The 27,352-nt window shown below is 36.7% G+C and overlaps 1 protein-coding gene across 1 annotated transcript; it reads right to left on the bottom strand.

Moving 5' to 3' along the window:
* Positions 1–82: 82 nt before the first annotated feature.
* On the bottom strand, positions 83–27,287 carry LOC137401392 (centrosomal protein of 63 kDa-like). Its single transcript, XM_068087718.1, has 20 exons — positions 27,187–27,287; positions 26,461–26,609; positions 26,255–26,366; positions 24,111–24,281; positions 22,831–22,921; positions 22,494–22,590; positions 21,649–21,829; positions 19,325–19,470; positions 18,351–18,437; positions 17,782–17,914; positions 14,872–14,934; positions 14,513–14,616; positions 14,204–14,369; positions 13,985–14,083; positions 13,514–13,635; positions 7,691–7,884; positions 6,877–7,008; positions 6,186–6,621; positions 5,975–6,077; positions 83–947 (listed from the first exon to the last, which is right to left on the bottom strand). Exons 2-20 carry the CDS (start codon positions 26,595–26,597, stop codon positions 795–797), a joined length of 2,727 nt encoding a protein of 908 aa, XP_067943819.1. The 5' UTR covers positions 26,598–26,609; positions 27,187–27,287; the 3' UTR covers positions 83–794.
* Positions 27,288–27,352: the final 65 nt, after the last annotated feature.

Raw genomic sequence — 27,352 nt, 5'->3', positions numbered from 1 at the left:
CCAAGGCCCTACTCTGATTTGATGCAGTGGTATTACCATGGCACTACGCTGATTTGATACAATGGTATTATCATGGCACCACTCTGATTTGACACACTGTTATTACAACCATGGTATTGTGATCCAGCAACTGGAGCACAACACCAGCTAAGACACTAAAAGAAAAAACAAATGATTATTCACTTGAGCATACACTCTAATTCTCATCTAGTACCATAAGAAGACAGCACTCATTTCACTTGCACCAGTAAAATTCACTAAAAATAATAAACACATCAAATTCAACATGAAGAATTCTTTAAATTAATAAATAGTCAGGAAGACTTAAAACAGCCATAAAAAGTAAAACAATGTCAGATATTTGCATATACTGATGCATGGCGACATGTTTGGATCTCAAAAACCACGACATCATTAGATATGTTTAAAACTGTCACAACTCGCGAGCAATGCACATATTTGAATCTGTCACAGTTCATCATCATTGCATCTTTTTGAAACTGTCACAGCACACCAACATTGCACACATTTTAAACTGTCACAGTTCACCATCATTGCACATACCTTACTGCTCACTATTAAACATGAAAATGGTAAAGCCTGCAATAAACTATAGCAAAATAAACAATAAATAACACGGCCTGGACAAAGCTCCGTAATTGTAAAAATTGTGTCTGAAAAAATAGGCTAAACCTTTTAGATACTCAGCAGTTTTACAATATATACTGTGAGTCCTTGTAAGTCGCTGTGAGTCACTGCAAGGTGACTGATAAAGCGTAATGGTGCTTAAAAGTTCACATCAGATACTGTTGATTGTCGGAGATGAGCTGCTTGCTGTCATCTCTCAGGCCCTGTATGTGTTGGTCCAACATCTGCTCGAGTGCCGCAGTGCGCTGACGTTGGTCTCTAAGAAACTTCTCCGCTATCATTGAGCCGGTTGATGAAGTCTGAAATACATACAAATAGAGCCTGCAACAAAATATTTAGTTATTTTCTGTCAAATAGTAAATGAGTTTAACATTGCACCCGACAATGATTTCTGCATAAAGGAACTAGCTATAACTATACGAGGGGTGATCATAAAGTTCCCGGAATCGTTTTCCTAGTCAAATATAAGACCATGTGCAGTTGTTTTGATTGTTCCATGTTGCTAAGCAGCACGGGATTTCCCCATAGCCAAAGTTTTACGCTTGTCAGAGCACCCGCAATGAAGTTATAGTAGGTAATGTCAAGGTCATTTTTTATCGTTCGTCGGATTTTTCGAAAATGAATGAAGTAGAAGAGCAACGCGTTTGTGTAAAATTTTGTGTAAAACTTGGAAAGTCCGGTGCTGAGACGCTCCAAATGTTACGGACAGCTTATGGAGACTCTGCCCTTAAGAAAACAGCCTGTTATGAATGGCACAAAAGATTTAGAGAGGGAAGAACAAGTACTAAAGATGATGACCGCATGGGCAGACCGGCAACTTCAAGGACCACAACTGCCACAGACCTTGTGAGGCAGCAGGTGATGGGAGATAGGCGATTGACTATACGGGAAATATCAGCAGAAAGTGGGCTTTCTTATGGTACATGTCATCTTATTCTCACTGAAGATTTAGGCATGAGAAGGATCTCTGCAAAGATGGTACCCAAACTGCTCACTGATGACCAAAAAGAAAAAAGAGTTAGCTGTTGTATCGAACTAAAAGATGCTTTAACACAAGATCCTGACTTTATTTCAAAAGTTGTGACTGGGGATGAAAGTTGGGTCTTTGGTTATGACCCAGAGACCAAATCACAAAGTTCTCAATGGAAATCCCCTGGCTCTCCTAGGCCTAAAAAAGCTAGAATGTCTCGCTCAAATGTAAAAACGCTGCTGATAACATTTTTCGACATTAGAGATGTGGTACACTCTGAATTTCTGCCACATGGTCAAACTGTGAATCAGCATGTGTACAAAGACATTCTGATAAGACTTAGAGACAGTATCAGAAGGAAACGTCGAGATTTGTGGCTCTCAGGTGACTGGTACCTACACCATGACAATGCTCCGGCTCACACCTCATTGATGGTACGTCAGTATTTGGCAAAAAATAAGGTGACTGTGCTTAACCATCCCCCTTATTCACCTGATTTAGCACCATGTGACTTCTACCTATTCCCCAAAGTCAAATTGACAATATAAGGTGAAAGATTTGACGACATACCAACTATTCAAGAAAATGTGACGAGACAACTCCGAAGCCTTACGGAAAGTGATTTCTAGCATTGCATGGATCAGTAGAAACACAGATGGGACAAGTGCATAGCAAGCTCAGGCGATTACTTTGAAGGGGACAGTTTAAATTAAGTGATTACGATTAACGGTTTTTGTGTACTGAGACAATTCCTGGAACTTTACGATCGCCCCTCGTAAGTCGAGTATAATTTAAAAAAGGAACCGGGTACATACTTAGATCTACCACTTATCTACTGTACACATGAATCTGATAGATTAGATTCATCAAAAGTATGATGAGGCCTATTAGACGCTAGAAATATATGTGACTGGCAAAATATACTGATATACAGTAGTTTGTGTGGCAACTAGTTGACCAATAAGGAGCTAGTTTCTAGTCTATAAACTGGGCCGCTTTGCTAGAAAAATAAAATTATCACTAGCAACATTGTTACTCATTGTGAATTTAGTCAATTAGTCAAAGTACTGATTTCAAATATTTATGTAAGCTAAACAGCTGTAAAAATTGTTTTTGAATGATTGTCTAGGTTAAATTCTGAACACTTCAAAAAACGGTTGAAGATAAGAATCTGTACAGATATGACGACACTGATATGATACAGATATGATACATTTACATCCGTTCACATGTTTCTTAAGTAAAACAATAGAAAAGTCTTTTTACTAATTATTACTTTAGTTCAGAAATAATCAGAGTTTTGCATTTAGCTTTTTATAGTTTTATATAATGCACTAACTGAATGCCCTGCGTTGCATGGGTAATTTTTACACAGAAAATTACTGTGTTATTTTCTCTGAGATATTTCAGTTTATCCCAGAGTTGAGTCAAACACATGCAAGCAAAAATGTAAGAGTTTTCCTGAACTTTGAAAGTAACTATACTATTACACCATAAAACTAGAAAACATTAATACCTGCAGAGGATGTATACCCCGAACTTGATATGCCAATTTTGGCGCAGAGTTGACAGGTAAATTATTTGCTTTCCTTGGTACGAACATGCAGATTATACTAGAGATGTTTTCAAGGATTTAAAAATGGTTCGATTCCATTTACTGATAGAAAGTAGTGAGTCAATTCAATTTTACAGGAAGTAAAAGATACCAGAGAATCGATTCAATTCATTTGTGAGCTGAGTCAGCCTTGGGCCTACTCAAGGAAACATATTAGCTCAAAGGCCTATATCTGAACTATTCAGATTGACTAATGCATATCAATTGGGTATTTAAAAAGTTTAATTGCTAAAATAGATTTCTACTGTTTGGATGAACCTTTAATGAGTTTATGAATACTGTAAAACCTCTAATTGAACGCCATGACATTCTATTTCTCAACCCTTCCTCTATAATGGTGGCCAATTAGAGTTGCCGTTCAAGTGGAGGCTGGCGTTGTATTTTTCAAATGGCTCATCAGAATTTTGGGAAGATAAATTTAGCACTTTTACGGGCGAAGCAAATGCTGCCTATATTTTGCCCTCTTCCTTCATGAAAGCGATATGAAACCTTTTGGATGCAATAAATCTGCTAACTTATCTACAACTTGTCAAAGATCTCTTATTAAATATGCACTGAGAAACCGAGAAATATCTCTACTAAATGATATCTATTGCTCGCAATTGACCTGCAATAATGTTATAGCTCGTGTCCTGCTTAGCAATTTGTTCCAGCTTTCAGTTTTTTTTAATTTGAAGAAATTTTCATTTTATATCTATATCTAACAACATTGCATAAAATTTTGTTGCACTCATTGATATGTTTGCTACAGTCTGTAGCCAACATTAGGTTTTTATGTGCGATCAAAGAGAAATTACGAGCGTCGGTCAATTTAAAATCAAATTACCGCGATGACGCTATCAAATAATATGCTATAAAGCTGCAAATTTATAAGTTATATAATGATAATCTACCAAATGCTACAAATATATATTTATGAACAAGTGACATGAACAAAATATACTTATATTACATGCAGAAACAGAAACTAACGTTTTTAAAACAAAAATATTTGCATCAATTGCTCGGATAGCTGTGTGTTCTGATTGTTGCTTTTGATGGAGCGAGCCTATTCTGGGTGTCCAATACCTTCCCCAATGACTTCTGACTACAACTCTTCTTGTGCACTGCTGAACTAGTCGATATTAGCGTCCAAACAATTTTTTGGCAGAGCAAAACTTTTACGCATTGTATTTTGCACAATTGCAACGCGTAAAAGTTTTGCTTGCTATACATAACCTTGGGCCTAAAACTAGTCATTCATCTACCATCGTAAATGTAAATCGTTTATCAAGTCGAAGTATCAAGACCGCATTAAACAAGGCACTACTATTAGCCTGATACAGTTATTAATTATTTTTATGGTTTTGCTATAAAAAGAATTAATAACTTTTAACGAAAAAAAGCCAACAGCTTTGGAGTTGGATAACAAGAGAATTGACTGCTATTAATGTAAACGATTCATCCCACGAACAAACGAACGGAAGTGAAGTTTGAGAGTTTTTATGATAAATGCATGTGCAAACAACTTACGAAAATTATTCATCAACAATGAGACGAACCCTTGTCTGGAAATTTCATCAACAAATTTAACCATGGTTTTGTAGAGCCGTTAAAGTATAATAACGATACAAAACACATATAAGCCTATTTAAATATGTTACCAAGTCTTTGTAAATTGTCGAAATTATCTTAAAACTTACCCATCTGATCGGATTATACACAAATAGACAGATTAATTTGGCCGAAAATCGTCACAAAATGCTTGAAAAGCTTGGTTTAATAAAAGTGAAGACCGGAAATTGAAACGCCGAGCAACAGAGAATAGAATGATTTAGTCGTGCGCATTTCGTGAAAAAATAACGTGCACATTTCACCAGTCTATAGCATTGTCGAATTGCCGAAGGTTTCTGTAATTAGCGTAGGAGTACTGAAATCGTTTCATTTTTGCCGATTTCAAAGTAACTGACATTTTAGACACTTGAGTACTTTGGTATTCTAACTGATGTCCAACGCAGTGTAAGTAAAGGAAATGACGATGATATTATTTCTAACGATTCTTATGAGATTATTACAATATTTAATTATAAGTTTGGATGACTACAGAACCATGACTACGTAGTACAGATTTTCTAAAAATCTATATAAATATCACAACTTCTTGATATTGCTAACTATGACGTTTTTAAATGTAAACAAAATTGTGCATTGGTTTTATATTATTACTATATTAATAAAATTGGTTATTCTAATAATATCAGTGCATTTTACTTCTAATATTGGCCAATATTGCATTTCTCCTATTGCAGGGGGAGAGATATAAACATATAATCTTTTCCTTTCATTATTGCTATTTGTTGTATATAATAACACCCACATCCAGTACATTACAGCTACCATTGCAGTTATCCTATTGCACTGCAGTGCCATTTGACTGCTAATATTGCATTTCTCAACCATCAGTACCCTTTCTTTTTTTCCAATATCTTTTTGGTCATGGGCTGTATGACAGTAGAATTTTTAGTTATTAATATGATTTTGTGAACACCTTTTCACTGATCACTTAATATTATGGGTTCATAATGATCAAAGATTGCCACAGTGGCGGTCAAATAGAGGTGGCGTTCAAATAGAGGTGACGCTCTATATTCCAACACATCTGTCATAGTGGCGGTTAAATAGAGGTGGTGGTCAAATGTGAATGATGACACAATGTACTGCTTCAAACTAACAAAAATCCAAGCCTACTTTGGATTACTCACATTAAAGCTCTCACTGTAGTCATGCCCATGGAAAGAAGAGATTCGGCTAGGAGATGAGATGAAACTCCTTGCACCAGGAGATGGAGACCTTTCGGCTTGCACCCTGTGGGAAGAGTATATCAAGGAGTTGAATTGTGAAATAAACAGATATTGATGACATCAATGCTAACAGAAAGTAGAGACCATATAAATTCTGAAAAAAACTACAGACCTGGGGGACAAGTTGGTCTGTTTCCCTTCCGACGACGATGAGCGATTCGGATGATTAACAGGGGGTGAAGTAGAATGGCGACCCTTAGCTGATCGATGACACGGGGAAGACTTTGAGGGGCCATGAGTTGGAGATTTGGATACATCATGCTGACGAGTTGCACTGGACGTTCTGCTGTGGCTAGAACGACCTACACTTGACGTTCTGCTGTGGCTAGGATGACCTGCACTGGACGTTCTGCTGTGGCTAGGTTTTTCTCGAAGTGAGCTGTTAAAACTTGACTTCTTTGGTGTGGAAGTACAATTATGATTCTCTCTTGAATGACTAGATCTTTGACTTTTATTTGACATCTTAGAACTCGAGCAATTCAACGTTGCCTCATCGCTGATTAATCGTCTTACTGGGTCAGGGCTTTCTGTTCTGAGCCCAAAAAAATCTGCTCATTCAAAACAAAGTTCAACTTAATGAAATGAATCAACCAAGTGTACAATATACTTGGTTGATTACAATCTACAATATATATATATATATATATATATACATACAACTAATATATAGAATATAGTAATGTTCCTAATGTACTATGGTTAGAGTTAGTATCTATAGAACCTATAGACATATGAATATGTTGCATGATATGATAGAACTTATAATCATATGAATATGTTGTATGATATGATAGCACCAGCACCTGTTGTTTGATCATCGTATGCAGAATTGTAATGACTTTGACTGACATCCTTCTTGCTAGAGCTTGCCATGGCCATGACCTCTGAGATATTTCCAGCAAACGATGCCATCAGCTGGTTCTCTTGCGTCAGTGCTGTTGACATGAAAACCATCGACAAGCTCAATTTTTGTGAACAAGATTTAGTCATTTGTGTATGTATTAGACATGTACTACTGAATGCCTGATAATAATATAATTACCCAATGAGTTTGGGTAACTTACCTGGTGAGCTAGTAGTCTAAATCTTTACTATAACAATAGCCGTGTTTGAAGCCAGCTTAATAATCGTTACGTAATGAGCGTTAGAGTAATGATCAACTGTGCTAGCAACAACTAATAAGAATCTCTCAAGCACCAAATGTTAACACGAGAAGACATAAAAACAAGGTAGAGTAAGGTAGAGTAAGGTACACGGCAGGACAGACAAAAGTCAATCAAATAGATGAAGGAACACGCTGCATCCATGAAATGTGAAGAGGAGTGACAAGAGACAATAAGTCTGAGAAAGGGACTAATAAAGCCAATAAAACGTAATATGGGAGGGAAAGCTAATTAAAGACACAAAAAAACAAAGAAACACCAAGGCACATGACAGGAAATGCTAATAAGATATAGAAAAGGGCACACAACACCAAAAAAATGTCACGAAAAATAAGAGCCAATAAAAAATAAGAACGAACCAAAATAGCCAATAAGAAACAGGAAAAGCCCGCATGAGCTAATAATACGCAGGAAGAAACACGAAAATCAATAAGAAGCTGAAGGGGACACATACTGCAGTTGGCTTCCATGCACTGACTCATCTCAACCTCAGTTTGGTCAAGTCTCTCCATCAGCAAGTTCTTTTGCTCCTGAAGTGATGCCTTCTCATGCTGGTAGACCGACTCCCTCGTCTCATGGAGGGTATTGTTCGTCACCTCAGTTCTCGCATTGTTTAGCTCTTGCTCTTCATGCAACCTAGCCTCCCTTCTACAAAAACAGGTGAAGAGGTAGTCAAAAGAATACTCACAACTTTATGTAACAGTCATGAAATGCAATAGGCTAGTCAAACGGCTGGAAATGCAAATGAGCTCCATGATAGCTCAAGAGAAACAAAGCCCACATGAAATTTCTTTCATGATGATTAGATATTACAACAAACCAAGGTTACTAAATACAGTACAGTTTTGTTGGCAGGTGCAAAATGAATATAGCGAATAATGTGTTATAGACAAGAGATGGGCGCGCGCAATCAGCCAGCTTAACCAATAAAGCTTAAGGGTGAAGATGTGCATTGTTTAGCATCGAATAAAACATTCGCTATTAAAGTTTGACTTGCAACAAAATTCACGTTACAATTATTTGATATCAAAAGATTCATCATGTCTTACTCTGTTGTTGTAGGTGCCAAATATGTGGGAATGTGAATACAAGCTCTTAAAAGCTAAAAAAACGAACAGTTAATCGCAGCCACACGAGACCGCCGTAGTTTGGATTCGCTTTCCGAAACGGCTCAAATGTGACGTAGCTGTGGTAGATGGTTTCTGTTTAGACTTTCATGCAACCTAATTCGTCGAAATATTTTCACAAATATACTTCACGCATTCAATAAAACCATGTCTGTTGTTCTTACATGTCTGTTTTATCGTCATTGTGATGCTGTCACTTTTAGCAGTGATATCTTATAACTTACCGTAAAACTTCGTTTAATGTTTTAACCTTACCTCGAAAGAGTACATATCATTCTCTGATAAACATGACGCGCCTGTTGGTCACCTGTGATAATCGACAAGTGCTGCAAAAATTATTTTCGAAGTACTGGGTCACATAATCAGATTACGACTTGACGATTAGACCAAGCTGAAACGAAACTGTAAAGAGCGAGCATCTATATTTGATACAGGGCCTTCGGTAAAACCCGAAGTGTTTGTCATAAACTAGTGCTATGATAAGTTTTATATTGAGCTTTTTATTGGCCTTTCAAATCACGTGATAACATCACATGACAAGACAATAACCAAACTGCAATGACTACGTCAGATAAATAAACAGATTCCAATCTACGGCAGCTTTTCGTTTTTGAGCTTTTAAGAGCTTGTAATCGCATTTCCACATATTTGGCACCTACAACACAACAGAGTAAAACATGGTGAATCTTTTGATACCAAATAACTGTAATGTGAATTTTGTTGCAAGTCAACCTTTAAAGAAAAAATGAGGAATTGATTGCTTGAGGCACAAACGCACAAGTCGATATGTAGTGCGGTATGTCGTGTGATATGTCACGCGATACGTCGTGCGATATGCAGTGCGATAAGTAGTGCGATACATAGTGTGATATGTAGTGTGATATGTCGTGTGATATGTAGTGCGATATCACGCGATATGTAGTGCGATACGTAGTGCGATATGTAGTGCGATATGTAGTGCGATATGTCATGCGATATGTAGTGCGATATGTAGTGCGGGATGTCATGCGATATGCAGTACGATGTGTAGTACAATATGTAGTACGATATGTAGTACGATATTCCGCCATATGCCGCCAATCTGCGATGGAACTAGTCCAGCGAGTTGATGTTGAGCGTTAACATTAGACATGCACAATCAGAACTTTATCCCAGGCAAGGTGCAATTCAAATGGTCGTTTTTCCCCACAACAACATGCTATGGATGCCAATTTCGAAACATCATCAAAATGAATGCAGAATAGTTCATAGATTTAATACGAGCACAACCAATCCTTTACGACATCTAACACAAGAATTGCAAAGATACCCAGTTAAAAACCTACATTTAGCAGTCAATTGTTGCACAGGTTGCACAGGACCATCTTAAGAATGCTAAATATTTATTCTCTCAAAAAATAAAACTACCGTAGAGTAAAATATATATAAAAATTGTTAAATATTATCGTTAAAAACATAAGAATCACTTTTTGTTAATCGAAAATCACAAGCCACAATTCGTGAAAGTGAGATAAGCCTAACAAAAGCAGACATAGTTTATACCGTTGTCTAGAAGGCGTCATATTTACTTACATTTATTATCAAGTCCAAAGAAACTGGTGATACGGAATTTGGTTGGCTGTTCACGAGCCTGTGTTATTAGTGACTGGTGAATCGCACAAGTGTGTTTAGGCGATATCTTTGTGCTTCTCATGACGCACACAATAAAATCGCCTAGTGTATTTGCGCCTTTAACGATGTAGTTGCGTCAAAAAAGTCGATTTAATGAAATCAAGACCAATAAAAGGCTAAAACATCAGCTACAATTTGATGTCATTTTTGTCTTTGTAGACCAATCCTGTCCAGAGATATATGCGTTTGAATGAGGCCATCTTTTAAAACGCTCACATTCCAGCGGGTGCTTCATTCGTGAAGTAACTAGTAATACCTCTGAAAGAGTCCACGAGCGATAAATATGAGGTCGCTTCATTAGCCAATCAGCACAAAATTTTTATATATGTTGTAATAAATGTTATCACTTGTAAAATGCGTTGTCTGTGATCTCAAATTTAGGGATTTTACTCTATTATTAAATCACATGGACATTGATATTTACTAAATTAATTAACATCATTACTTTAATGAATTACTCGATCGACACATTTTATTGACGAACAACAGGTTTGTAAAAATTGCTGTAAAGTTACTGCAAAGGTGACTCCAGAGTTTTCTGTGCATCAGGTGATTAAAGTGCTACGGAGGAAGATCGGAGAATGGAGGTGAATTTACCTTTTACTTTGAGTCTCCTATAGATATACTTTTGAGTTTACATTCAGATTATATTTCCCTGTTTTAGGTTATAATGTAATTTCCTGCGTGTGCGAGATATGTATGTACAGCGAGTTCTTGACGGCTTCTTTTTAATCCATGCCATCTAGCAATACAATGGCTTAGATCAATGAATATACTAAAGGTAATATTTTTAGTACTCATTAATACATGTACTAATTAATAAAATTATAACTTTTTGCTATCACTAATCATTGTTTCATAATTTTCTATCGTTTCACCGAGCTATATTTGCTTCAAATTTTCTATGGCAGTTTTACCTAGTCAATTAGATTTATGATTTGACTTTAGATGTTCACTTCCCACGTCTAGAAAATGAAGAAAATCGATTGATCAATGCAAATCTTTAATTTCCAGAACCAAAGCTTCGAATCGTTGGCTTGGCGTACTTATGCTTTTGTTAAACATTTATTCATTTTTAAAATTACACAAATACATGTACAAGTACATTAATTTATCTAACTCCCAATTTGAAAACTTTCAATAGATATGCGTTAGAATGACATATCAATGAATGAAATATATTTATTGCATTTGTTTTACTGATTACAGGATGTTGATGTGGTCCCACCAGCCGAAGCAGCTTTGTCAGTGGGGAAACTGCCATAAATGGGAAAGAGAGACTTGAATGTGTGTTACATAAACCATGATGTTTTGTTTGAGTTTGCTGCAGTAGATGAATTTGTCTTATTGTATCAGCTGAAACTATGTGAGTGGCCACGACTTGATGGATATTTTTAATAAAAGCTTTATGCCGAGATGACAATTTTTTTGCTTGTAAAAATTATATAATAAAACTAGAAATTCCACTGTCATACAGCCCACGACCAAAGTGATATTGGATGGGTACTGATGGTTGAGAAATGCAATATTAGCAGTCAAATGGCACTGCAGTGCAATAGTATAACTACAATGGTAGCTGTAATGTACTGGGTGTGGGTGTTATTATATACAACAAACAGCAATAATGAAAGGAAAAGATTATATGTTTATATCTCTCCCCAGCAGAAAATTCCACTGTCATACAGCCCAAGTTGGCTGTGTTGAATGTAGAATGGTTTTGATAGCGATCTTTAATAGAAAGCAAGTATGAGCGTTCACGCGTCTGAAAGTTTTCTGCAAACTGGAGCAAAATAAAAAAAGGTTCTCGTCATAAAGGGGCGTTGTAGTTCAGCCCTAGCTTGTACATAAGTTGTAAAGAATTTCGGCTAACGTTTTAAATAATGAAGCCTTCGGTGATTAGACAAAAAACATAAGCTGATAAACTGTGTACCACAATTTCGTACCTATAAATCGGTCAATGCCTCAAACGGTCTACGTTTATTACAGAAACCTTCGGATAAATTCGATTACAAGTAAACAATGCCATAGACTGGTGAAATGTGTACATTATTTTTTCGCGAAATGCGCACGACTTGATCGTTCTATTCTCTGTCGACCGCCGTTTCAATTTCCGGTCTTAACTTTTATTAAACCAAGTTTTCAAGCGTTTTGTGACGATTTTCGTCCTAATAAATCTGTCTATTTGTGTATAATCCGATCAGACGGGTAAGTTTTTAGAGAATTTCGATAATTTACAAAGACTTGGTAACATATTTAAATAGGCCTAAATGTATTTTGTATCGTTATTATACTTTAACTAATCTACAAAATGATGGTTAAATTTGTTGATGAAATTTTCAAACAAGGGTTCGTCTCATTGTTGATGAATAATTTTCGTAAGTTGTGTGCACATGCATTTATTATAAAAACTCCCTAACTTCGCATCCGCTCGTTTGGTCGTTGGATAGTATTGTTGAAGATAATGCAAAACATGATTTGCAGAACATTGAGTGCATCATAGCCCCGTTGACACCTGTGTGTAAATCTTTTCTGATAGATGGATCTATGAAGTGCAATCAGAGCTGGATGGACAGGCACTTTTGCATAGCTCGACCATTTGTTTAGTACTTGAATCAACTAATCAAATGTGACCAGTGAATTTTTTTACACATTGATACCAATAATGACTCGATTACGTTGACAGTCAACTATACAATGTTTATGACTTTTAGAGATGTAGTAGGTTTCGCCACATTCTTTTCAAAGACGCAGCTTGCTTATTTTACTTACGGTAGTAAGAAACTAGTTTTCGGTGTGGGCAACGATATACAGCCCTACTCCCAGGATAGGCGACGGGCATAATGTGGGCGGGGCTTTTAGGAGGCTGTATATCGTTAGTGTGGGTAGCGATGGAACTGTTCCGATACAAAGACCTTGTTCTACATAGTTTGCTTGACAGAATTACTGTAGACCGGTAGAATTGGTAGTCTGTACTAAGATGTTTACACAGCATTTAGAAGAAGCTAATATGACAAGTTTTTAATTTTCCTTGTTTGAGGCCTTTGAGACATTTGGTAATAATGTATCTGTAGCTAGATTAAAAATTTTATTCTAGCCAACACGAGCAAATACAAGATGAAATATATGCCAATAGAGCCGCGTAGGACTAGTCTTTTATCGCAATAGCCGATATGAATACGAGAGATGGAGACAGGTTGTATCACACGTTACATCATTTTGGGCAAGTCTGGGCATGTTTTTTTTGCCTAGGCGTTTTTACCGCGATAGAATTTTTTCGATTTTAATTTTCAAATATCTTGACAATGAGATCGCCTAACACAACAAACAACATATCAACTGATAGACAAAGAAATATACTTTCTTTTAAAATCAACTCAGATTTGACGCAACCACATCTTAAAGACTCTTAGTTTGGAAAGCACGCTGTGAGATAAGACTGCGTCAATCCCAGCAGGTGACACACAATGTATGAAACTGACCTCTCAATGTCTTCTTGCATGTCTTTAAGCAGCTTGCAGTATTTTCTGTGATGAGTTTCATTGGTTCGTTTCATCTCATCTCTCAGTCTGTCTATATCAGAGCGAAGCCTCTCATTGTCAGCCTGTCGGGATTAATAGAAAGTTATTCACCCTGCTACTAATACCCACTGATATTATAGAGCTACTCACCCTACTAATAATACCTACTAATATTATAGAGTTACTCACACTACTAATAATATCTACTAATATTATAGAGTTACTCACACTACTAATAATACCTACTAATATTATAGAGTTACTCACCCTACTAATAATACCTACTAATATTATAGAGTTACTCACACTACTAATAATACCTACTGATATTATAGAGTTACTCACCCTACTAATATTACCTACTAATATTATAGAGTTACTCACACTACTCATAATACCTGCTGATACTATGGGAGCATTTAGCCTGTGTACCTGCAATCTTTCTACCGTTCCTCCATAGCTATCTTGAATAATATTCATTTGCTTTTGGCTCTGCCTAACATCTGAGCCAATATGGGATGATGTTACTAGCTAGAAACAAGCAAAACATATCATGAGACAGCATTGAGCCAGACATATAAGGGTCTAAAAATAGGAAGTACGGAGGATGAAAGCAATGGAATCCTCAAGGCAACCACATCCTTGCCATACCTGATCTTGAAGGTGTTGGTTTTCTAGCCTTAGCGCTACCAACTGTTGCTTCGTTAGCCTGAGGTCGGCTGCAGCCTGACTTTCATCTAAAGCAGCATTAACTGCATCTGAGTGTGTATCGTCTCCTTCTGAGAAGGTTGTCATCAAACACGTCTGGTTATTACGACTGCAACAACAAGCAAAGATACAGTCCGCCCGACCAGCAAACATGTCTGGTTGTTACGACTGCAATAACAAGCAGAGATATGGTCCACCCAGCCAGTACTACTACTACATGTAAATGCTCAACTATAATCTCTCCTGACTCACCTCATAGCTTCACAGAGCTGAGCTCGACAGTTTTGAAGCTCTCTCTTAAGTCTGGCCAACTCGGCATCATGATCTTCCCTGAGTGAGAACATCTTCATCTGCAACTGAAATTGCAAGACGTGGCTTTTATGTTAGGGTAATACACAGAGCTGACACTTTGTTGTCACTCATTGTCTTTGCTAGCGCATTAAAATGCCAATTATTACTATGAAATAAGGAATTTTATTATTAATGCCAGTGAATAATATAAAAATGGAATATATGAAAACATCACTTGGCGTTTCAAGGCTGAGTGCAAGCCTGACTAAGACTACATACAGAATGATCAAGATGAAAACATATCAACTGTGAAGACCTACTTCATTCAAGTTAGAATCCCTTTCTCGCAAGATCCGATCCTCTGTCTGCCTCAGCTCCGTTGCCTTAAAACACAACATGATCACTCTGTAACGACTAGCGAAAAAGACAACCTAAACACAAGATTGAAGAGAGCAAATGCTACTTAAAGCACATCAATTATATCAGTACTGTTTCAGCTTATTCAGGTTCTTCAATATCTTGGCTTTCAAATGAGCCATTGTTTGACATGGTGAGACAGACATTGGTTGGTGTTTATAGGACTTCCCCAGAGCTCTACCACAGAAATGTTCAATGGTATAGGCCCACAAATTACAACGTCACAACTTTCATATTCGGTGTTGTGTGCTCTTACCGCTTATTTATCAACTACGATAATGACAATAGTGGCAGGCGAAGGTAGGACAAGACCAGAGGACCAATGAAGATGACAACGGAATCACTGTCATTAGCTCTCCACGCACAAATTATAAATAGCTCAGATTGCAAGCACCATACTATGTTTTCCCGATGATATTACGCACTAGCCCTCTCTTTTGATTGTGATGTTGAGGGGCACGGCTGAGGCAAATTAATTTCAAGCATTGCGTGATCTCACGAGAGTGCAATTTACATACACTATGTTTCCATGGTGCGCAGTACTGCGAAGCAGCCCCCTCCGAAGTCGAGGGGATTGTACGTTTCCATGCTGCGCAGTGGTTTTCAGCAAATACCGCAAATTAGCCAGAGAAGAGAAATTGTATAAATCGAATCGCCTGATGGAGAAATAGAATCGATCACAGATACCGAACGTCATAAACGGTCTTTTTATGATTCTGTCGTCATACTTTTATTTACAATACACATTCACAAGGTTTTACAAACCTTAACACACTTTTTACATAGTAATATATTTTTAATAAATATTTTTAAGTAATATATTATTTAAACGTTAATTTAGGACTTGCCACCTATTTTTCGAAAAGTGTTGGCATCGATAACGAAGTCCAGGAAAGTAATCACCTCATCATCCTCGTGAATGCAGACCATAATTAAATTTAGGTGAAAGAAGATTGGAAGAATAGTAAAAAAACAAGATTAGCAGGACAACCTTTGTACTAGTTTATGGCCCTCGAAGAATCCGTCTCCACGGCATGAGAGCTATGCGCAGCCACTGCGCAGTCGCTGTTTCCTTGCTGCGAATTTGCACTGGCTTCGCACTGATCAGTGCGCAGTGATTTCAGTGCAAAGACGCCGTTTCCATGATTTGGAGATAGCGCAACTCTGAAGCACTGCGCATCATGGAAACATAGTGATATGGTCCTAGGGCCACGCCACTACAGGTCACAATTTAATCCATGTGATTTAATTACCTTTATCAATGACAGCATATTTATTGAAGCATAATCATATTTAAAAAACAACATGGAAAGCGATACGAATTACGAACAGGGGCATATAAAATGATGTGATAATAATTACTATAAATGTTTAACAGAAACGAAAGGATGAAAAAATCAATCTCTAGTAATCACCCGAAATTTACTAACCCAGAACATGTGTTGTATTGGTCGGGCATTAGCACGATCCCCGGGCACTGTTGATTATCTAGAATCCTAGGTTATTATTATCGCTCTCTGAGTTTAAGAGCACCGGTTATCACAGAAAAGCACAGCCTCAATGGCAGCGAAAGGGATCGACGACCTAAGGCTAAATGCTAGTTATGACATCACATTGTGGGAACCACAACCAAGTGTTTTTTTATTGCAGGACATACTTTGACACCCTGTTTTTCATAGTTATATTATTCTTTGTGTATTGAATATAGGCTCATTCGAAAGTCAAGACTCCGAAGTACTGAAATATATGATAAAAGTATTGATATAATTGATGTGCTTGAAAGGTTGACTTGCAACAAAATTCACATTACAGTTATTTGGTATCAAAAGATTCACCATGTCTTACTCTGCTGTGTTGTAGGTGCAAAATATGTGGAAATGTGATTACAAGCTCTTAAAAGCTCAAAAACGAACACTTAATCGCAGCCATCACGACAATGCCGTAGATTGGAATCCCTTTCCAAAATGGCTCAAATGGGGCGTAGTTGAACACGATGCCTTCCGTTTACACTTTTATGCAACCTCATTTGTCGAAATATTTTCACAAATATACTTCACGCATTCAATAAAACCATGTCTATTGTCCTTACGCGTCTATTTCATCATCATTGTAATGCTGTCACTTTGAGCACTTATATCTTAAAACCTACCGTGAAAATTCGTTTAATTTTTTAACCTTAGCTCGAAGGAGTGAATATCACCCTCAGATAAACATGACGAGCCTGTTGGTCACCCGTGATAATCGAAAAATGCTGCATAAATGTATGACAGGATGTATGGGTCACATGATCAGATTATGACTAGATGATAAGACCAGGCTAAAACAAAAATGTAAAGTAGCGAGCATCTATATTTGATACGGGTCTTCGGTAAAACCCGAAGTGTTTGTCATAAACTAGTGCTACAATAAGTTTTATATTGAGCCCTTTATTGGCCTTTAATTTCATGTGATAACATCACGTGTCAAAACAATAACCACAATGCTTGAGTATGTCATCGAAATAAAGAGATTCCAAACTACGGCGTTTTCGTGATGGCTGCGATTTTAAGAGCTTGTAATCACATTTCCACATGTTTTGCATCTGCAACACAACAGAGTAAGACATGGTGAACCTTTTATTACCAAAGAGCTGTAATGTGAATTCTGTCACAAGTGAACCTTCAAAGTATACCCAACCACATAGCTACACAAAAGCTGCATCTTGAACTTCTTGAACAAAGTCAAAATCTAGTTGGGAGACAAACAAATACATATTATTTACCCACATCATGTAATGGTAATATCTAACAGGAGAACGTGAAGCCAAAACTAACCTTTTGGTGCAACTGTTCCCTGAGTGAAAGACATTCCTGGTCTGTGTTGATTAGCCTCAAGTTGAGAGTAGACAACTCTCCCTTTAACTGTGATATCTCGGCTCTGTACTCTACCTCTTTGGCCTTCAACTCCCTATCAAAATAAAAGAGCAACCTTATGACCTGAGACCGTGAGGATGCTTATAATAAAACAACAATTACATTTGCTCATATACCTACCAATTATACCTACCAATTACACCTACCTATCACACCTACCTATTACACCTACCAAGTATACCTACCAATTATACCTACCAATTATACCTACCAATTATACCTACCAATTATACCTACCAATTATACCTACCAATTATACCTACCAATTACACCTACCTATCACACCTACCTATTACACCTACCAATTATACCTACCAATTATACCTACCAATTATACCTACCTATTACACCTACCTATTACACCTATCTATTACACCTACCAAATATACCTACCAATTATACCTACCAATTATACCTACCAATTATACCTACCAAGTATACCTACCTATTATACTACCAATTATACCTACCTATTATCCTCATCCGCCTTAAGAACATCCTGTTTGAGTACATCCAAAGCAGCCGACTCATCCAAGTACTGCTTATCCAGGAGAGACCTATTAAACAAAAAACAAGGTGATTTTGCTACACAGAGAGCAAGTAGTTAGAGTTTCCAAGGTACCCTACAGGATGAAATTATTCGTGGATAAACACAATTGCGAATAAATTAATCGGTGAAACCAGCTAGCAATAGAGTAAAACCTTTATGCGTGTATACCACGTGTTTAGGTTTCTATTTAGATGAGTAAGTCATGTCGATCATGCTAAGCTATAAATTTTTGGCTACACCCAGAGGTTTTCATGAATGTTCATCGATTTGGAGGCCTTTGGTGAACCAACAAATTGTGGTAAGTTATGAGTTTTTTCAACGTAAAGAACTGCAGGAGAGTTTTTTGATGATGATGCCATGCCAAATTCCAAATAACTTGTGGCAACCTTAAATAATTTTGTAAAGAAGTGTGATGCATTGGCAATGGGCTCAACTCAAAGCCCTGGCGATGATTTTAAAAGAGTTTGGAACTCAGCTAACTGCGCCTCCTAACTAACTCCTAACTCCGCCTAGTTTTTAATTTGAGGTAGTAGTTACTCTCCCTTGTACTAAAAATAAAACTGATTATTCGCGAATTTTAATAATTCGCGGAATTGACAGTACGCAAACTCGCAAATTATTAAATCCATCGAATAATTCCATTTTGTAGGGTATATAGTATACCTTGGAAACTTAGGCCCTAATGCTTGTTAGGCTCATAAGCTAACAAAAGTGAATGCAGGAACTGCTGTGACATGAGGGATGCAAAAGTTTCACTTCGATAAAACAACCTTTGAATCCCCTGACTGGCGAATGCTATCAACCTCTTACCAAGTTACCAATCGAGCCAGGAAATCATAATATATACATGTATATCATAACGGTAGCAAAAACTAGTTTGGCAAAAATAGAGACCTGATAGTTTTATCCTTTTCAATAAGCATGTCTCTTAGCTTGGCCATCTCTTTCTCCTGGCAGTGCTGACCCCTAGTAGCCATATGCAAGTTGCTTCCCTGCGCTTTCAGCTCAGCAGTAAGACTGTCATTCTGAGTCTGCAGATTCTAGATAGCGAAGTGATAGATCAGTATATGACTAGGTTATTACTGAATATAGAGTAATGTTAGTATATGACTAGGTTATTACTATGTATATAGTGTTAGTACATAACTACCGTAATACCTCTATTTGAACACCACCCTCTAGTTGAACGCCACCTCCATTTGACTGCTATTTTGACTATCTTTTATCTTTATGAACCCATAATATCAACTGATCAGTAGAAAAGTGTCCAAAAATCATATCAATAATGAATCTTAATGTCAATAACAATCAATTCTGTCATTGTCCAACTCCAAAGCTTATCGTTTTTTTCGTTGAAACTTTGAAAGCAACACCATAGAAATAATCAATAACGGTCTCAGGCTAATAGTAGTTTCTTGTTTAACGTGGTTTTTCTACTTCGAAGTACATGTATATGAAAACGGTATAAATTTACTATGGTAGAAGAACTTTGAAAGCAACACCATAAAAATATTTAATATCTGTCTCAGGCTAAAAGTAGTTCCTTGTTTAATGTGGTCTTAATACTTCGAAGAACAAGCATATAAAAACGGTGTGCAAGTTTTGGGCCAAGCCTTACGTTTAGCGAGAGAACTTTTACGGGTTGCATTTGGGCTAAAAGCAGCGTGTAAAGTTTTGCTGAGCCAAAAAATTGCTTGGAGGCTAATATTGACTAGTTCAGTCGTGCAGAAGAAGAGTTAAGGCTAGAAGATACTGTAGATGGTATTGGACGACTAGAAAATGTCCATTCTATCAAAAGCAACAATCAGAACGCAGATATCCGAACAAACAATGGAAATATTTTTGTTTTCAAAACGTTAACGTTAGTTTTGCATGTAATATACATTAAGTATGGTTCGTTCATGTCACTTGTTCATTAATATATATTTGTAGCATTTGATAAATTACTATTATATAACTTATAAATATGCATATTTATAGCATGTTAATTAATAGCATCCTTGCAGCTATCTTAACACGGCTTACAATGGATTGATGCTCATAAATCCACTTCTACTGCACATAAAAAGCTAGTTTTGACTGCAAACTGTAACAAACACATCAATGAGTGCAATGAGCTTTTATGCAACATTGTTAAATATACATATGCAATAAAAATATGTCTTAAAATTTAGAATGAAATTATAATTGAAATATTTAACCAATTGCAAAGAAGGACACAGGCTATAATATCATTGCAGGTCAATTGCAAGCAGTAGATATCAACTGGTAGAGATATTTCTTGGCTTCTCGATGCATGTCTATTAAGAGATCTTTGACAAATTAGAGGTAAGTTAGCAGATTTATTGCATCCAAAAGGTTTAATATTGCTCCACTGGAAAAAGAGAGCAAAATATAGGAAACATTCGCTTTGCCCGCAATAGGGCTAAATTTATCTTCCCAAAATTCTGATGAGTCATTTGAAAAATATACCGCCAACCTCTATTTGAACGCCTCCTCAAATTGACCACCACTATAGAGGAAGGGTTGAAAAATACAGCGCCATGGCGTTCAATTAGAAGTTTTACGTTAAGTTAGGTATAGATTACGAATGAGTAAGTTAATGTATAAAGTAATAGTAGTTTATATCAAATACATGTACTGTCTATCAGGGGTCACTAAACATATTACGGAAATGTTTACTTTTCCATTTCCATAAACATAAATATTTCCACTATTTTATGGAAATGGATATGAAAATTTTATTTTAAAATTATGGAAATGTTATGAAAGTGGAAATAATATAGAAATGAATTATGGAAATGTTATGGAAATTATATGGGAATCAATTATGGAAATGGAAATAATATGGAAATGAATAATGGAAATGTTATAGAAATAATATGGAAATGAATTATGGAAATGGAAATAATATGGAAATGAATTACGAAAATGTTATGGAAATAATATGGAAGTTAATTGTGGAAATGATATGGAAATGGAAATAATATGGAATAATATGGAAATAAAATAGGGGAATGTTATGGAAATGGAAATAATATGGAAATGTGTTATGGAAATGGAAATAAGATGGAAATGAGTTATGGAAATGGAAACAATATGAAAATGAATTATGGAAATGGAAATGAATTATGGAAATGGAAATCATATGGAAATGAGTAATGGAAATGGAAATTGTGACATGTAATCCCTGCTGTCTATTACTAACTATAACTAACCTTGGCAAGAGAATTGGACTTCTTCAGCAACTCATCTGCTGATTGCAAATCTTTTATTAATTTTGTAGACTTGTTCTTCCAGTGGTTGAGGTCGGCTTTGAGGCGGGCTATCTCTACACTTTGCTCGGATTCCTTGTCTTCTGTCTTGTGAAGCTGTGAGCTGAGGCTAGCTATTTCTGCTCTGAAAACAGATGTCTTGATAGCAGTTCAGAGTGCACAGGCACTGGTGCACATCTAAAGAATCAAAACTGACACAGCTTGGCACTACTTGATATCACACATGAGCAAACTCGCTCGTTACAGGCACCTCAATGTATATTACATTATTTCTTTTGTCATTTGAACAACTGAGCCAATAAATAATATTTGTATGAATTTCTTTAAACACTTCTAGAGCCATAAATCGAAAACTCCTAAAAATGAAAGATTACCCAAACAAATGTTCATCTCCTGACTTAGAAGCCTTGGAAGTTACCGATTGTCTAATTGCATCTGCACCCTTGTACGTACAGCACATCAGAAAACATATATTTAAACCAAAATGTTTATAAGATAAACTTAGTATGGGTAATATTGTACGACTTACGACATATTCTCTTGTTATTCAGATAGAGAAAAGAAAAGTTCACCTTCATGTTCTATAATGCTCAGTGAGTATCCTGGGTTCGTTCAAGTACTGAAGACAATATGACTGCGGTTGTCTCAAACATAATTCCTTCTACTCTGTTCAGACCCAAACCAATCTCGCAGAACTTCTTCATGCATACCATCACAATGACATACCGCAATATTCACAATGAGGTAGGCAGAAACTGGATATATCTCGGTAGAACTGAGAAACTGACCTGAGATGAGACTCGATGTCACCGATCATTTGCTTCCTCTTGGCTAGCTGATCCTGATAGGTAGTGCCCTGCTGCTCCATCAACTCACACTTGTCAGCTACAGTAAGTCGTTTACAGTCAGAGGCTACTAAAGTGAAACTAGTATAAAACTACTAAAGGTTAGATGGGCGAACATTATCTCTTTAACATTAAATGTTAACCCAATTGAGTGATAAATTATTTGACAGAGTGTTAACCCAAGTGGCTAGAAGGCATAAAACAATATGGACGAGTCGAGATATAATTTCTGTAATGTCAATTTACATTGTTTCTATGTTGTTAGCATTATGTGGCTTACTGAGGGCTTTAACAGTAGCAACGAGTTTTTCCACTTCCAACTCAAGCTGCTTCTTGTCCTTGGACAGATTGCTGGCCTCTGTCTCGTACTTCTGTTAAAGAGAGCGAGGAATAAATGGTAAGCAAGCACCTTCTGCTTGTCAAACGAATGAGTTTTGATGAGTGGAGTTGCTGAATATTATTAACAATGTAATATTGAAAAAAGTGCAATTTCTTTTTGTTTTTTTTTATAAATTTCTTCAAACAAATTTTGGGCTTACAAACTTTCAACGACAACACTATTGTCGCAAGGTCTGAATATTCGAGAATGTTAATGATGCAGTTGAAAACCTTTTGATTTCCTTTTATCAAAGAAATTTCAACTTAATATGTTTGGCTTTCAGTAGCCATGCATTTTCATCTATGTAGTTCCTCTTATCGCTGCGATGTTCAACGATCATTACAGGATCACTGCTAGATATCCGAGACTTAAATAACAAGAGTAAAGAGAAAGATGCATGTTCAATGATCGTTACAAGATCGTTGCTAGATATCCGACACTCCAATAACAAGAGTGATAAGAAAGATGCGTGTTCAATGATCATTACAAGATCGCTGCTAGATATCCGAGACTTAAATAACAAAAGTGATAAGAAAGATGCGTGTAGACTACAACAAGAAAAATGAGAACAGTAAGCTATAACAAATAATACAAAGAAATATGAATAATGATCTGGCATAGCTACCTTAATTTTATTCACTGCGAAGCTCACTTCTCTTAAGGACTTGTCCAGCTGAATTGCATAAGAGAGATGCTTTTCAGAATTTTAAATACAAAAGAAATGCTTCTTCAGGTTTAAATTTTATGAAAGGAAAAGAAGCTACCGGTAAGATTAAGAAGCGTCAGATGTTCTTGTCACGCTTCACTCCATGAATAAGAGTCAAATAAAAGGAGAGATGAAACAGCCATATGGTATTAGAGCAGACACCTTTATGCTCACAAGTAGGCTGTTCTAGACTGGTTGCATAAAACACGAAACTTTGTTAATATGTTTACATGTTAATATGTTTACATGTTAATATGTCATGAAGTATTTATTATATATTGTAAAATGTCCATCCTTAAAAATTACATTAGGTAGACCTTGCAAGGCACTCTAGAAAGTCAGACCACATTATATACTATCACACTTAATAGGAGTTTGAGTGGTGGATTACCTGAGAATGCACCTACATACCTACCTGAGAATGCACCTACCTACCTACCTGAGAATGCACCTACCTAGCTGAGAATGTACCTACCTCAGTTGCCAATTTGACTTTCTCTTTCTGATGCCTTGTTCTCATCTTTTCATATTGTTTTCTGAGCATTGTCAGGTCTTTGTGAAGCTTCTCGACTTGAAACTGATAGTCTGAAATTAATTTCTTGTCTTCTTTTTCGAGCTGACTCGTTTGCTCTCTTAACCTGTTAATCTACAAAAATACCCCAACTGTCCGATACAGGTAACCTGTTGATCTACGAGGGTACTTCAACTGTCAGATACAAGTAATCTGTTGGTCTATGGAGGAGATCAACTGTCAGATACAAGTAATCTGTTGGTCTATGGGGGAGATCAACTGTCAGATACAAGTAATCTGTTGGTCTGTGGGAAGATCAACTGTCAGATACAGGTAACCTGTTGATCTAGGGGGAGATCAACTGTCAGATGCAAGTAATCTGTTGGTCTATGAGGGAAATCAACTGTCAGATCCAAGTAATCTGTTGGTCTATGAGGGTACTTCAACTGTTAAATACAGGTAACCTGTTGATCTACGAGGGTACTTCAACTGTCAGATACAGGTAACCTGTTGATCTACGAGGGTACTTCAACTGTTAGATACAGGTAACCTGTTGATCTATGAGTGTACTTCAACTGTCAGATACAGGTAACCTGTTGATCTATGAGGGTACTTCAACTGTTAGATACAGGTAACATGTTGATCTACGAGGATATTTCAACTGTCAGATACAGGTAACCTGTTGATCTACGAGGGTACATCAACTGTTAGATACAGGTAACCTGTTGATCTATGAGTGTACTTCAACTGTCAGATACAGGTAACCTGTTGATCTATGAGGGTACTTCAACTGTTAGATACAGGTAACATGTTGATCTACGAGGATATTTCAACAGTCAGATACAGGTAACCTGTTGATCTATGAGGGTACTTCAACTGTCAGATACAGGTAACCTGTTGATCTACGAGGGTACTTCAACTGTCAGATACAGGTAACCTGTTGATCTACGAGGGTACTTCAACTGTTAGATACAGGTAACCTGTTGATCTATGAGTGTACTTCAACTGTCAGATACAGGTAACCTGTTGATCTATGAGGGTACTTCAACTGTTAGATACAGGTAACATGTTGATCTACGAGGATATTTCAACTGTCAGATACAGGTAAGCTGTTGATCTACGAGGGTACTTCAACTGTCAGATACAGGTAACCTGTTGATCTATGAGTGTAATTCAACTGTCAGATAAAGGTAACCTGTTGATCTATGAGGGTACTTCAACTGTTAGATACAGGTAACCTGTTGATCTATGAGGGTACTTCAACTGTTAGATACAGGTAACCTGTTGATCTATGAGGGTACTTCAACTGTCAGATACAGGTAACCTGTTGATCTACGAGGGTACTTTAAATGTCAGATACAGGTAACCTGTTGATCTATGAGGGTACTTCAACTGTTAGATACAGGTAACCTGTTGATCTACGAGGGTACTTCAACTATTAGATATAGGTAATCTGTTGGTCGATGGGGTAGATCAACTATCATACACAGATAACATGTTGATATAAAAGGATAGATAAAGTGTCAGACATGGTAACCTGTTGACATGTAAGAATACACCAGCTGTCAGATACAGGTAACCTGTTGATATAAAAGAACACAAGTATCCTGTTGATATATACTAACACATAAGCTGTCAGATACATGTGATACAGGTGACATTATTAATTTGTAGACACACCAGTTCACAGGGACAAGCTTCACTAGCAGAAAATAAGCATTTTGTTACTAACATAAGACTTCAACATAGCAGTAAAAACTATGAATAAATCTTAACAATGACATATTGAAAAGGTTAGATGGTTTGAACACACATGGACCTAGGTGGTTTTACGAAGAGCATCCAATTGCAATTGATCTTGTGTCAAATCTAATAAGCGAATAGTCACAATAAATCCTATACCAGGAGAAAGACCATTTGTGGTGGCAATTATAAAAGCTGAAAAAAGAAGAACAATGGCATAAATTGAGAAAAACATTAAATTAGAACTAAAAAGTTATTACACTATTTTACAATTACGATTTGAGTCTGCATTGTTTCATCAACATTCCTTACAGACAACTGACTTAGTTGTCTCATTGTGGGAGCAAACAAGCAAGAAGACTAACCTCTAGGTTTTTCCTGTCAATACTCTCTTGCTGCAACTGCAGTTCTCTCACCTTTGTTTCAACCTTCAGCTCAAATGTAGCTCGTTCTTTTTCCCAGTCATTTCTTTTCACTCTAAGCATGTAGAAATCATCAAGTCAATTGTCAAGCAGAGAGCATAAAGTATGCACATGAAGCAGCATGATAAATTTCTGTTGACAGTACATACTTGAACATGATGTCTATTTGGCGAATTAATTCTGACAACTCTGATTCACAGCTAGTTATAAGAGGGCTAGTTTTGGAGAGTCCATGGCCTGTCCTCTGCAACTCACGGTATAACTCTGTCAATTCTAAGCCACTCATAGTGAAAGCTATCTGAAAGTTGAAAATGCAAACATGCTAATACAATTACCTGACCAAACTTTAAATTTTATCGCTATCTAAAAATCCAAGCGGAATGAAATAGACTTGACCAGCAGACCTGCCAACCCAAGAGTGGGGCAATGCGTGAGATTTGGTTTTGGGGCAATTGATGTATCAATGATAGTATGTATAAAATTGTGGAAATTGGGGCAAAAACCTCACACATTTCTCACGCATTTTCATTTTTTCTTTGGGGTGATTGCGTGAGTCTCACGCCCAATGCGTGAGAGTTGGCAGGTATGTTGACCAGTATGAGACATTAACAGATACAATGATGAATGTTTTTAGTTAGTAAAACCCAGGCAAGCCAGGCTACATAAAGTACTTCTGGCTTTGCATGGATGATACAGTACATAACTATATATACATATACACATACTCTGAAGCAAACGCTAGCCAAAGTGAAGTCCCAGAAGATAAATATTCTAACACTGGGCTAGTTTGATGCATGTAGTGTGCTAACATAGCATTGCACTAAAATTCGGTTATTCTATGTTATTTCTTATGCAAATCTTAATGCGAAGCTTACCTTCTTGTCGTCAAAGCAACTCCAATCAGTGATTATTATTTGTAAATCGATGATTTCGTTAACATACCGACGCTACGAATCTATGTTTGTTTCAAAATTTGTAGCAACATTTGTGTGATCAGGTAACAGCAAATCTAAACTCTCCGTTTACGCTAGTCTAAATTCT

Source organism: Watersipora subatra, chromosome 8 (assembly GCF_963576615.1).
Source record: "Watersipora subatra chromosome 8, tzWatSuba1.1, whole genome shotgun sequence".
Taxonomy (NCBI): domain Eukaryota; kingdom Metazoa; phylum Bryozoa; class Gymnolaemata; order Cheilostomatida; family Watersiporidae; genus Watersipora; species Watersipora subatra.
The sequence above is the reverse complement of the archived record's forward strand: the minus strand, read 5'-3'. Positions and strand labels throughout refer to the sequence as shown.